Source organism: Myotis myotis, unplaced genomic scaffold, assembly GCF_014108235.1.
Source record: "Myotis myotis isolate mMyoMyo1 unplaced genomic scaffold, mMyoMyo1.p scaffold_m19_p_8, whole genome shotgun sequence".
Classification (NCBI taxonomy): Eukaryota; Metazoa; Chordata; class Mammalia; order Chiroptera; family Vespertilionidae; genus Myotis; species Myotis myotis.
Genome location: NW_023416390.1, coordinates 9945728 through 9958614, shown reverse-complemented (window position 1 = coordinate 9958614; position 12887 = coordinate 9945728). Strand labels below are relative to the sequence as shown.

General features: G+C 44.6%; 2 protein-coding genes across 20 annotated transcripts in view; one reads left to right on the top strand and one right to left on the bottom strand.

Moving 5' to 3' along the window:
* Positions 1–4544: 4544 nt before the first annotated feature.
* LOC118661466 (Fanconi anemia group B protein-like) lies at positions 4545–8247 on the bottom strand (the record flags this gene model as incomplete). The annotated part of the gene is made up of 1 exon (XM_036319568.1): positions 4545–8247. A coding segment is annotated over one exon (2580 nt), but the record flags the coding sequence as incomplete, so codon positions are not given.
* A 2341-nt stretch (positions 8248–10588) lies between these two features.
* Positions 10589–12887, top strand: part of ALS2 (alsin Rho guanine nucleotide exchange factor ALS2) — a 64009-nt gene continuing 61710 nt past the window's right edge. For 17 of the 19 annotated variants that reach the window (XR_004969165.1, XR_004969168.1, XR_004969167.1 and 14 more), the window contains exon 1: positions 10589–10661. The gene's annotated coding sequence lies outside the window, so the exon portion shown is untranslated. Of the gene's footprint in view, positions 10662–10690; positions 11185–12887 lie in introns of those variants that run through there. The other 2 variants (XM_036318801.1, XM_036318790.1) reach the window with 2 other exon arrangements.

Here is a 12887-nt window from a genome sequence, read left to right as displayed (position 1 = left end):
CAGGAACATGCCCTTGACCAGAAATCGAACCCTTGACCGTTCAGTATGTGGGGCCGATGCTCTAACTACTGACTACACCACCCATCACTTCAGTTTTCTGTGTGCTTTGCCACTCACAGCCAAGGTGATTCCACCTCAGGCAAACTCTCAAGGTTACACGCGTCCTTTTACAAAAGTCTTTCTTCTTAACCCCCACCCGGTTACTTCAGACGTTTATTCCTGCAACTGCCTTTATCACATACTGAAGCCTAGCAGTCGCTAGGGCTGGACAAACCAGACGTGGCCCCAGGTCTCTAAAACTTAAAGGGTTTAACCAGCTTTTTAAAAATTAAGCATTTTAAAATTTGTGCAAATCGATTAGCCCTCTTCCCCTCAGAACTCCTTTGCCTGCCCCAGCCCCGGGCCCCCAGGAGCCCCCTGCCCTGGAAGGGCCTTCAGTAGCAGCCAGTGAAAGTGATGGAGCTGGAGACCCAGAGTAAGAAAAGTCCATTTAAAAAAATAATTAAAAGATAGGAAGGGGGGAGGGGAGGAGGAGCAAGAGGGAGAGCGAGGGAGAAGGAAGGGAGGGAAGAAAGAAGAGGGGCGAAAAGTTTAACCGGGGGCTTCCTCGCTGCTTCCCACCAGTGCCTGGATTGGGGTAAGGCAGAGGGGACACACACACACACACACACACCCCTTGGTAATCAAGTCAAATAAAAATAATCTTAATGCAATATTTTAAAATTAAATTTAAAATAAAAAAATTGATGGTGAACAAAGTACAGTAGCAACATTTTAAATAAAAACGAGCTACTCCTGCTTGTTTTATAATCTGTGCAAAGGGAACAGTCAGGGGTTTCCAATCAGCCGTCGGTTGCCCCCAGTGGCTGCAGGGGTCCCCCCCCCTTCCCACCTCCAGCCCTGCCTGGGCGGGGCAGGCGGGTTTATGAGGGTTGACAATGGTGTGTGAGTAGATTGGCAACACGGGGTTTTACTTATAGATGTTTTTCCAAACTGTTAGGCTTTTATTAACTTTTTCCTATTGATTCCAAATATGAGAAGCTACTTTGATCCACGTACGCATAGGGCGCATGTTTTTTCTTGTTGCCTCCGGCTCCAGTGTGGCTGGATCGGCTGTTTCCCACTAACTACCCCTTCCCCTCTGCCTGCCAGAGCTCTACAACTTCCATCGGACTCCTCATCCTTGTCCCTTAAAACCTGCTTTTCTGTAAGCACCAGCACCTATGAAAAAGTACTTAGTACCAAGAGCTTCTCCTCTTTTTAAATTATAAAGCATTGCAAAAGTATTGCTTCCTTTGTTTTTTCCATTGCAAATGCACATTATATGAACATCATAAATCACATAACATTTGTAGATTAGTCCAGGAATAAATACAGTATTTACTTCACTGTTTCTATAGGAAAACATGTTCTAAGTTTCAAACTCACTTGCAAAGAAATATTTGGGATGCTATTTTTTGTAGATTGGGCCTAAATGCTTTCTTTAGATGTTTACAATTTACATGTTATATACTGTAGTACACACACAAAAAGAGGCCCTGTGGCCCAAACCACTGCTCTTTATTTTTAGCACACCACAAAAAAAGTGACTGTAATGCCCAGCTTGAGAAGTGTAACATTATTAAGCATATCCTATATAATAAAAGGCCAGCGACTATAATGGTGTAATGACCAGAATGGCCAATTGACCAGTCACTATGAGGTGCATTGACCACCTCTCGGTCCCTCCCCCCATCCTGGAGGCTCTGAACCCCGGGTGGCGAACAGGGGACCACAGGGAACCGAGATGGGTGTCGTCGGCGGGACGGGACTGGGGACTGGCGAACTGGCGGAAGATAGCCCTGATCGCAGGCTAGGCCTAGGGACCCTACCCACGCACAATTTCATGAACTGGGCCTCTAGTATTACATAAAAGTAACTCAGATACAGAAGAATACATAGACATTTACATTTTATTAAAATATGCTTGCTCCAGTGGTTACTTATATGTCATAATGCAGGATTTATGAGCATGTGTCTCAACAACTCTCATATAGCTTCATGCTTCCAGTCTAAAAATAAGTCAGCATTTGCTTACCTACATCTGGTGATTAGTCATTCAATCCACTAATTACTGTTGGTATGAGATGAGTAGAAGCATTTCTATTTAAATCATTCCCCAAAATTACAACATGCCACCAGCAGGTCTTTGCTCCTCATTTGGTTCATTATCTTCTTGCATGAAGTTCAGCCACATAGTAAAGTGCTCCCAGATGTCAACGAGAGTTGGGTGCCCCTGTTCTAAAATCTCAACCACTCTGAATCTCAGCATCCATTTTTGAAAACAAAGGTCTAAGTTGTTTAAACTCCCCTGTTTAATTTGGGATAGAAAGAGATGTAATCTAATTCAGTAAGAATAAAAAGTCTCACACACACGTACACACAGCCTCTATTTTAATGGTTAGGTAGAATGCGATACACAGACTACAACTTTACTTTAAAAGCCCAGAATATCTTTCTGCGGTATACTTTTAAAATACCCTTTTGATCATTTCTGGTTAAATATCCTCAAAGACACACCCCCCCCCCCCCCGCGCTCCCCCCCCCACACACACACCCAATGGAATCAGTCTAAATTCCTGGGCTTGGCTCTGACAACCTGACTTTACCCTGCCCCGCCCATCACAATTCCCCAGTCATCCACCTACAGGTCACGGCAGCCACACCAGTAGCCTCACTGTCCAACACGCTGTCCAACTCACTGTTTCTCATCTGACATGCTCTTCCCTTGGCGGTCTCTACCCCTCCTTCAAGGCCTAGCGTAGGTTCCATCTTTGCTCTGAACCTTTCCTTACCTCTCTGGTTCTCCCCACCACTACCCCCTCTCCTGAAAGGCTGAGCTCCCAGATCATTGATTGTCTGAACTGTTTTCTAAGGACTGATTTCACTGTTTTCCTAACACGTTAGTAAATGCATTCTTTGAGAGTATGAACTTTATCCTATGCTCCTTTCAGACTCCTAATAAATGGCTGTTAAAGTAAATAGCATTTATACGTGTGTGAAGCTACCCCTACCCCACACATATACACATGCATGGAGGATGGGGGCCTAGAGCCAGTGTTTACGTCTTGTTGTTATGACCCACTTTGAGCACATCCCTGTACACTGCCCTCCACGAATCTTAGTTTCAAATGCCAGCCTTCACTGAGCCTGTTACTTCTGTTATTCTCCATCATGTCCTTTTTGAACCCTACTTTTTATCTTAGTCCTGAATTCTCTATTCACCACCTTGATCCAGTGGGAGTTCACGTGTGAGTGTGTAGGGCGGGCGGGGGGTGGTGGAATGAGAATTTGGAGTTTGGAGATCTGGATTTGGAGACCTGGGCATGGGTCCCTCTGCCACTTAGAGTAGTTGGGTTACCCTGGAAAAGTCAGTGGGCTTCAGTTTCTTCACGTGTATTTTAGGAATAATTATACCCATCGTGGAGTTGTTTTAAGGATAAAATACACATGTGAAGCATTTTGCAAATAATATATTGTATTGCAATATTATCAAAATTAGGCTAACTATCATTACCTTCCACAGGCTGCACCCCATCCCCCTCCACACACACACACACACACACACTCACTCACACAGACACACATTCACACACTCACTCCTGGATTGTTCCAGGGCATTCAATGCTTTTGACCGTTGAGTCCAGAAGGATCCTCGTTTTCTGACTTTTAAGAACAAAAAGGTGGGAGAATCCCTCCTCAATCCCTCCAGTGGATCATCAGTCAGAAGACTGGAACTAGGACCAGCGTCAGTCAGGAATTCAGGCAGGTCTTGGTGAAGCTGCTCTGCACCACTGGCATTAGCTGGTGTCAGTCATTCGGCTGCACGTGGCCAGGAACTGGGCTGACCTGGAAGGAACTTGAGGATTTCACTCGCATTCTGGCACCTGAATGCCAGGCTTCCACGCGGCTTATCTCTACACTTTCCTTATCAATCTGTGGTATTGCTGAAGCTTCTTTAGGGTGGCAGCTGGCTTCTCCGAGGGAGATCTGGAAGCTGCCAGTTTAGTTAAGGAATTAATTCAGAAGTCCCAGAACTTCATTTCTGCCACATTCAATTAGTTACAAAAAAAATCACAAGTCTAGCCCATGATCAGGGGAAGAAATAGATTCCATCACTTGCAGAGTGGCATTTAGCATACATGAAGGGAGGAACCGATGGCACCAACTGTCTTCCACACCAGCAGAGTGCAAGCTCTGTGAGAACAGGAACTCCTGCCTGTTTCTTTTCATTATCATGTCTCCCTAGTGCCTAGAACAGTGGTCGGCAAACGCATCAGTCAACAGAGCCAAATATCAACAGTACTTCTTCAAAATAGACTCGCCCAGGCCGAAAACCGACTTCTGTGCATGGGCCACGAAGTTTCAATCGCACTGTACGTGCGCCCGCACATGGTATTTTGTGGAAGAGCCACACTCAAGGGGCCAAAAAGCCACATGTGGCTCGCGAACCGCAGTTTGCTGACCACGGGCCTAGAACAGTGCCCAGCACAGTATACGCATGGAATAAATGTTTATTTAATCCGAGAATTTTAGGGACAAGTGAAAGAGTCTGAAAAGATCTGAAAGAGTAGGAGGAAAACCCAGGAGTGTGTCCCAGAAATCTAGAAGACTAAGAGGGGAAAGAAGATAAGACTACACACTTTTTTCATGTTTCAAAAAATAAGTAAAAAGTATATTCAAACTCTATTTGTAAAGTTACAAGTTCAAACAGTGCAATATTGCATAGAGTAAAAAGTGAGTTTTCCTTCCACTTCTGTTCCCAATTCTCCTTGGCATTAGTCACCTTTTTAAAAGTTTTTATTTTTTTATTTTTTAGAGCAAGAAACAGGAACATCCATTTTTTTTTAATTCACATAAGCTAGATTTTATTAAGCAGAATACAATAAAAGAACTATTTAAGTTTTAAAAAAGGATTTCGAGCAAAATACTGTTAAAGCACTTCTGTCTTCTCTCAAGTGGTAACTCTAAGGCAGGATTTCTCAACCTTGGGATTACGGGATGGATAATTCTTTTTTTTTTTCAATATATTTTTACTGATTTCAGAGAGGAAGAGGGAACGAGAAATAGAAACATCAATGATGAGAGAGAATCATGGATTGGCTGCCTTCTGCACGCCCCACACTGGGGATCGAGCCCACAACCTGGGCATGTGCCCTGATCGGAATTGAACCCCGACCTCCTGGTTCATAGGTTGACGCTCAACCACTGAGCCACACCAGCCGGGCAAGAATCATTCTTTCTAGGGGGGGGTTCATCAGTGCACACTGGGATATTTAGCAGAATCCCTGGCTCCTACCTACCAGATGTGAATAGCACCCCTGCATCAGCCTCCCCACTGTCCACTCCTTTTGACAATTAAAAAAAAGTAGTCTCCAAACAAGATAAATGCTCCTGGGCAGGGAAGGTGAGGAAAGGGGGGAGAAGGTTGGAGGGAGGCAAAATGGCCCCAGTTCAAGAAGTGCTGCTCTAAGGCTTGATATTTTGTGCATCACCAAAACCTGATTCTACAAAAAGCCTCACTTTTAATTTTTACAAAGGAGGCATATAATGTGAAATAAAACAAAGTGAAGCCAAACTATTCTGGCAGGGAAAATATTTTAAAATATAACCAGATTGAGATTATAATTACTGACCACTCAATTTCTGTGCAGTAAGGTCTGATTTCAGCTGAACCTCAGCTAATTGCAAAGTCAGTTCTCTATAAAGGGCACCACTCACTTTTAGGTCCATCCCCAACGTTTGCTTTTCTCTCTGAAGTTCTCCTCTGCAGGGCTGGATGGTTTCTTTGCTGTCCGATAAAACAGTCAGAACACCACTACTATTTTCTTTGCTTGCTTCATAGCTCTGCACCAAGTTGTTTTCAACCTTAACTAAGGCAGAAGAAAGAGAACCAAGGATAACCAATTCCTTCTCCAAAGTTAATGCCAAATGATCACTTAGGAAATCCTCACTTCCTGATTTTACATTTTTCAAGAAACAGTTTATAGGGAGAACTCTGGTGAGATTATGAAGGCACTGAAACAAAACTGATTGATTCCTGGAATAGATTATTAAAATCCCTTCAAATGGTGTCCTTTGTTGCCAGTGGAAGAGCGTCCCATACAAATTTTCTGACCCTTTGCAAAAGCAAATTTCTGGAAATTTTTTAATTACTTCACATTTCATGTGTTCCAAGAGCCATGTCCTCATTGAAGTCAGGGCATATCTGGCTGATGTAATTTGGAAGCAAGTTTTTTGCAATGTTGCAAGAAGTGCAAAGAGATCTTCCATTTGTTCTATAGGTTTCTTTGGAAAGGTCACTAGGTATTTCCCACTTGAAAAATCTTCTAGACTTAGAAAAAGTCTGCCACATGGAAAAAAACGATGTTCAGAAGAGTTACCATTTTCTCTCTCCCTAATTTGCAGCAGCACAATGCAACATACCTGACTGAATGCTAAAAGTGGCGAAAGAGCTGTTACGGCAGTAACTATCTGAACACACTCTTTCTCAGAATATTGTCCACCAACAAACCTCTCTTCTTCCTCTTCCTCACTATCAACAGTCAATTTGATTCTTTTTGCCTCTGGGCCTTTTTCATATGGCACTGAGCAGGGTGCTGAAAAAGAGTCCCTACTCAACTTGATCACCCTGTTTTGACACTTAATAAGCCGAAAGCTGGAGCTATGGGGTTCATCCATTACCAACGATAAAGTCACCTGGCTGAGAGGCAGCTTCAAAGCAGATGTGGTTTTCACTCCAACAACCAAACTATCATCTATTACACGATACCATGTCTTCTCTACTAGCTGTTTTGAAACTTGAGAATTGCCTGATAAGTTCGTATCACAAGTATGAACAGGATTTTCTTCTTCACCACAAAGAGTTACAAGACATTCCTCCTCTGCAATTGATGTGCTACATTCTTTTCCTTGAAGCAAGTTCATTAAAGCTTTGTAAGTTTTTAAGATAACCTTTTCCTTAAGCAAAAGATGCTGCTGAACTTCCTGAATAGAAGCCAAGCCAACTTTCACTCTTCTTTCCAGAGCTGGAATCACCAAATAACGATTATCTTCTTTGTCTTCAAATACGTCATCTTTATTGCAATCCAATGTTTGACTTGAATAGTTTATGTTGTCAAGATCTGTTATTTTAAATGAACTCAGGCAATCTGAATTTAAGGAGTCCTTTAAAAGTAGCAGTACTTGTTCTGTCCCCGTTCCAATAAAGTCATCTATGAGTACTGAGCTAATTTGCTCCCACTCAGCAGCAACCTGGAAGTTCTTTTCCCAAACACCACAAGCACTGGACCTGAAAAACACAATGAGAAGGCGGTCTTCGCCTGAATCCATAATTTGTACTGCACAAGGATCTTCAAATGGAAGCTGGCACACACTTTTAGGAGTCCCATTCTGGAATGAAATCAGCTGATTCCTCCGAGTAAGGGCAATCAAAGACATTCTTAGCTTGTTGTTGACAAACTCAGTTGCACAGACATGCACACAAGTTATCACACTGCTATAAGCAGGAGGGATAATATATGTATCACTTATTACTTCTTCACTTTCAAGCAAGCATACACAAAATCTGGTGTTCCAAGTTGCATAATCTGATTTTGAAGGCTCTGAGGTGCTTTCCTCCTCAGATAAATAACATTTCTTTTGTCCTAATAAAACCATACCTAGATTTTCAATCTCTCCTGCCCACTCAATAGAGGAAAAGTTAATGGACACAGTAATAACTTTGCTAGTCTGGGGAGAGAGATAGAAGAATGTTTTAACATGTTTCCATATAATTAAAGGCCCGTTAAAGACCCCTAGGCCATCCTTCAACTCATGGGCTAGTCTAAAATTCAAACGTTTTTCAAATTTATTGGTACTGTGAAGAAACAGTAGAAAATATTTGAAAACATTATTCTTTTCATTGCATTGTATCATAATATAAGGGAGGTTCATTCCAGTTCTGAAATCTGATACACAGTTGCAACACAAGATTTTTAAATCAGAGTTTTCTTCCTTTATGCTAAAGAATCCAGTGGACTTCTGAACAAATGCACTTGTTTCTCTGTCAAATACCATTCTTCTGACATGTAAAATGGGTATTTCTGCAGGCCCTTTATCTGCAAAATTTCCTTTAGACAACTGAAAAACAAGGACTTCACCATTATAACACATGACTCTTTCTTGTTCATTAGATGACATTGCTGGTTTGCTCCCAATTCCACAACATCAAGTCTTTGTGTTGGTCCAATTTTGGAATACAAATTGATTCAATGCTTTTAAACCTTTCAATGGCTATATTCTGAATGCTTTTTCTGTACCAGGTACTGTTGGACTTTGGAGTCAATCATTTATTCCTCACAACATCTTTATGCCACAGGCACTATTATTTCATTCTACAGATGGGGAAACTGAGGCAGGAAGTTTCAGGATCTTCTTAAAGGCCTCAGCTCCCGGGACCCTGCATCCTACAGCCCCCAGGTTCCTGAAGTTCCACCCGCGCACACAGTTCTGGAGGCTCCAAACCTCCCGCCGGCGTGCAGCATCTTGTGAAGGCTGGACTGGAGCTTTAAAATATATTTTTCATTGACTTCAGAGAGGAAGAAGGAGGGAGAAAGAGATAGAAACATCAATAATGAGAGATAATCATTGATCAGCTTCCTCCTGCATGTCCCCTACTGGGGATCGAGCCCACAACCTGGGTATGTGCCCTTGACCACAATCGAACCTGGGACCCTCCAGTCTGCAGGCCAATGCTTTATCCACTGAACCAAACTGGCTAGGGCAGAAACATCAATTTGTTATTCTATATATTTATTTACGCATTCATTAGTTGCCTCTTATATGTGCCCTGACCAGGGATCAAACCTACAACCTTGGTGTCTCAAGACCACACTCTAACCAATTGAGCTACCCAGCCAGGGCTAGTCACATTTTAATGTGTCCTTTCAGAGGACACCCCTCTCTCTCTCTCTCCTAGTATTTTTTCTCTTAATCTAACTTCCAGATCATTCCATATCAATACAGATAGATTTGTTCTTTCACTTAAATGGCTGCATAAAATGTTTTCATTCTTAAACTGAATCATTAGATTCCAAAAGTAAGAGGTGACTACTGGTGTCGGAAGACCTGAAAAAGTAGAGACTATAAAAAGGGATAGGAAAGAGTGGGAAAGAAAAGGAGGTTGCTAAAGAAATGAGGACAGAGGAAAAAGAAATTAAAAGATGGGATAGGCAGGAACAGGCTCATATACTGAAAAATACGAGTAAGAGAGAGGCGGAGATAGAAAATACACAAAAGAGAAAAGTCTCTAAAGGGATTGGAAGGGATTCGGGGTTCAAGCGGCTGGATTAACCTTGAGAGGACAGAACACCTCCTCTGAGAAGGAAAGGAAGGGCTGCAGGTAGGTTCTGTCATAGTGGCTGGTGGGCGTTAAGGAAATTCCTTCCCAGCGGTCTCATTTTCTTCAGAAATGTAGGAGGCAAAGTTTTTCATTCTTACCAAAGGGATGGGGTGGGTAGAATTCAGTAACAAATTAGGAGAGTGAGGGTTGGGAATAGTAGGGGACTGGGAATAGCAGAATATCTGAGTAGCAATTTGGAAAAGACTGTTTCAGGCTTAGCAAGGTCGCCCGGTCCCATGGAAGTGCTGACTGAAGGTGGACACGCTGGTTTGCACTGGTGCCAGTTCACAGGTTACGTGGTGTCCAGCAGTGGTGCCGGAAGGGCAAGGTTGGTTCAACTGCTGCAGGCTCACGGGTTTGCAGGTGGGCGGAGGACCAAGACGACAACTGAGTGAACGACGTGATAGACCATGTCTGCCAGGAGCTCCAGGCCTTAACTGCACATCTGCCGTCGGTGGTCCAGACACAAGGTTGCAGGCTCAGGAAGGCACGCAACCTCTCGGCAGAGGGAGCCTCCGCGCGTTCGCGGCTCCCGAAAATCTTCGTGGGGATCTTGGGCGCGAGCTGAGTCCGAATGGGGCTGTGGCTGCGGTAGGCAAACGGGTTTTACTCATATTGGATAGCGGGGTACCTTGTGGGAATCGTAGGAGAGCCCAATCCATTCCCTCCCACCCTCCTCCACCCTTTGGGGTTGCAGCTAAGCAGGGAAAAACGTGGACGCCAGGGCCAGCCCGCGCCTCGGGCGATGACGTCATTCGCGGGGGGCGGAAGCGACTACCATTGGGGTCCAGTCCATAGAAGCGCTTTGCAGATATTTTAGCCTTTTCGCTGTAAAGAGCAGCAAACTTACCCTTCTGATTCTTGCCGTTTGAGACGGTCACACAATGACTGCAGCTACCAACCTCTCTGCCATCAGCAGCTTCCCCAGCGGCAGCACCGGGGTGGTGGGCCCCCGCGGCTCCAAGTTACGTCATCGGCCTCAGACCGGTGGCCCCGCCCCATGGTAAGGGAGGGGCCGTCCTTCGGAGGTTTTTGCCCTCAGTGCCCAATGCCTCTTGAGTAATTTTGATCCCTACCAGCCACCGTTGGCATCTGACTCCGCCTACTTCCCTCTCCCTCGTCGCCTATTGGTCCGCGGCCGCCGGAGGCCCCGCCCCCCGTGAATCAGCTGATCTCGCGGTGTTGTTGGGCTGCAAGCTCGCAGGGGATGCAGACCGCGGTGCCGCCGGTAGAGCGTCAGGTGAGTCGGCGCGCGTCCCCGGGCCGCCTCGGCTTCTGAGGGCGGGTTGGCCCGGGCCTCCGGGAGGCGGGAGGCGGGGGCGCGGGTCGGGACCGCGATCGCGCTGCGGGGACCCGCAGAGACAGCGCTCGCGGCTTCCCAAGCCGGCACCCGACCCACTGCGCCGCTGCGCCCGGGCCCCGGGTTCTTCCAGTCGCCACCTTTCCTCCCTCCCCGGACGGGGCGCCCCTGCGGTGGGCTCAGCCGCGTGACATGCCTTCACGATCCCCCCTCTTCCCGGCTCCACCCACGCTGCGTCCCCCCATTCATTCATGAGGCTCTATGAATGCTCACTCCTAGCGCTGCGCTGAAATCCCGGGGCGCTGGCCGCGAACCTGGGGGTTGCCCCGGAATCGCCGCGGAGAGGGGATCGAGGGTTTGGGCGGCTCGAAAAGGCGGGTTCGGACAAAGAAAACGACTTTGATATGAAGCATTAGTAGTTCAGCCAAGTCCTCTCGTGTGTAAAACGATCTGCCCGAGGGCGGTAAGTTCTTTGGAGCTGCGACGCCGGGGCGTGAGCAGGGGCTGTGGGAGGCAGTAGCCCCGGCGCTGGCGGGGGTGCTGCTCGGGACACAGCTCTTTGCTGGCAGAAGAGCGGTGCTGACTCCCGCGCGGGAGGGAGGCCTTCGGTGCCGAGGGAAGGGGAAGCGCACCCTCCGGTCCCAGGGACTGTGTTCCCGTTCGGGGTCCGGGTGGAAAGAGCTCCGGGGCATATCCTTCGTCTGTCGCTCTGTACATGTGTGGGCGGCTGTGACTGTGCTTGAAAAGGCTTTCGGTTGTGTGTTTATTATGATGAACGGGTATAAACATTCAGCAAACTTATTGGCCCAATATTCCTTTTCAGTTTATCATCGCTATGAATGGTTTGGAGTGACCACCTCTGGGTTAATGAAATACTTCAAGAATTTAAAAGCAGTGAAAATTTTGCTTTTGCAGTAAATGGCAATATTTCAATCTTATTAGCAAAAGCAGAGTGGTTGAGATCCTAGGATTTGGATCTGGATATACATCCGCTTACATTGGGAAAGTTACTTAACTTTCCTGCCTCATTTTCTTTATCTTGCAGTTGGAGGTCAAAGTACCTTCCTGGGAGTAGTATCTTTACATTTGATGGTTCATGTCTCATTTATTACAGTGCCTGGCACCTGGTAGATATTCAATACATACTAGCTATTTTTATAAGTAATAATTTCTTTTTTCCACTATATCATGACCCAAACTGACATTTTTTTTTTTTTTTAACTAAATGGTGGCAAAGAGAACTAAATATTTTTAGGAAAGAACTATAATTCACTTTCAAAAATCAAGGGATGGTTCCCAGATAATTTTATGATACATAGGCTTATAGTTAGAGAAGATATGATTTCAGGATTGTCTGTAGTAACTTTGGAATCTATAAGGGCATCTAAAGATGCTGATGGAGTCTATACCTAGTTTAAATTTAATACTTAGTTCTCAAACTGTGATTACTGTTGACAGATTCAAGGCTTATAACTATAGCAAAAAAGTTCAAGCTGTTTCACAATATTAACATTTAAAAAGATAATGATGAAGAAAGTAAAGTACTAAACAGGCTTTTTGGGGGGCGGTGGGGACTCGAGTGGCATTATATAAGCCTTTAAAAAAAAAGATTTAAGCATTGTTAACTGGAATCCCTTTTCTCCAGAGCTCAGCCTTTCGCAACTTAGATTGTGATTTTAAACACTGAACAGTTTGACTGTTAAAGAAGCAACGGGTTTATTACTAGTAAAAACACTCCTGATACCTGATTTTAGTTTTTGTGTATTTGGTTGGAAAGATTACTATTAATCGTCTGTCTTTTCATGAAAAGACACGGGTGTAATGTAATATTGCTGGGTCCATTTTAAGATTATTTCCAAAGTATATGACCGGCTTTGTATAATTCTGTATGAATGTGAGACTATGTAAGGTGTGAGTTAAAAAATAGGAAGGGATGTAAGAGTGGTGGTTTTTGAGCTGGTGTGAAAGGCTTGCTTTGATGTAGTAGTGTGAGGTTGTGTCCCTCTCTCAGACACTCAGGAATGCTGTGAGGATTTTAATGACTTCTAAATCATTTAGTGGTTTTTATAACTTTACGGAGTTAAATCTGCCACATATTCCAACTGTATTAGGGATACAGATTTTTCTGGTATGGAGATTTTTTAAAACATATTTTTCTTTTAACTC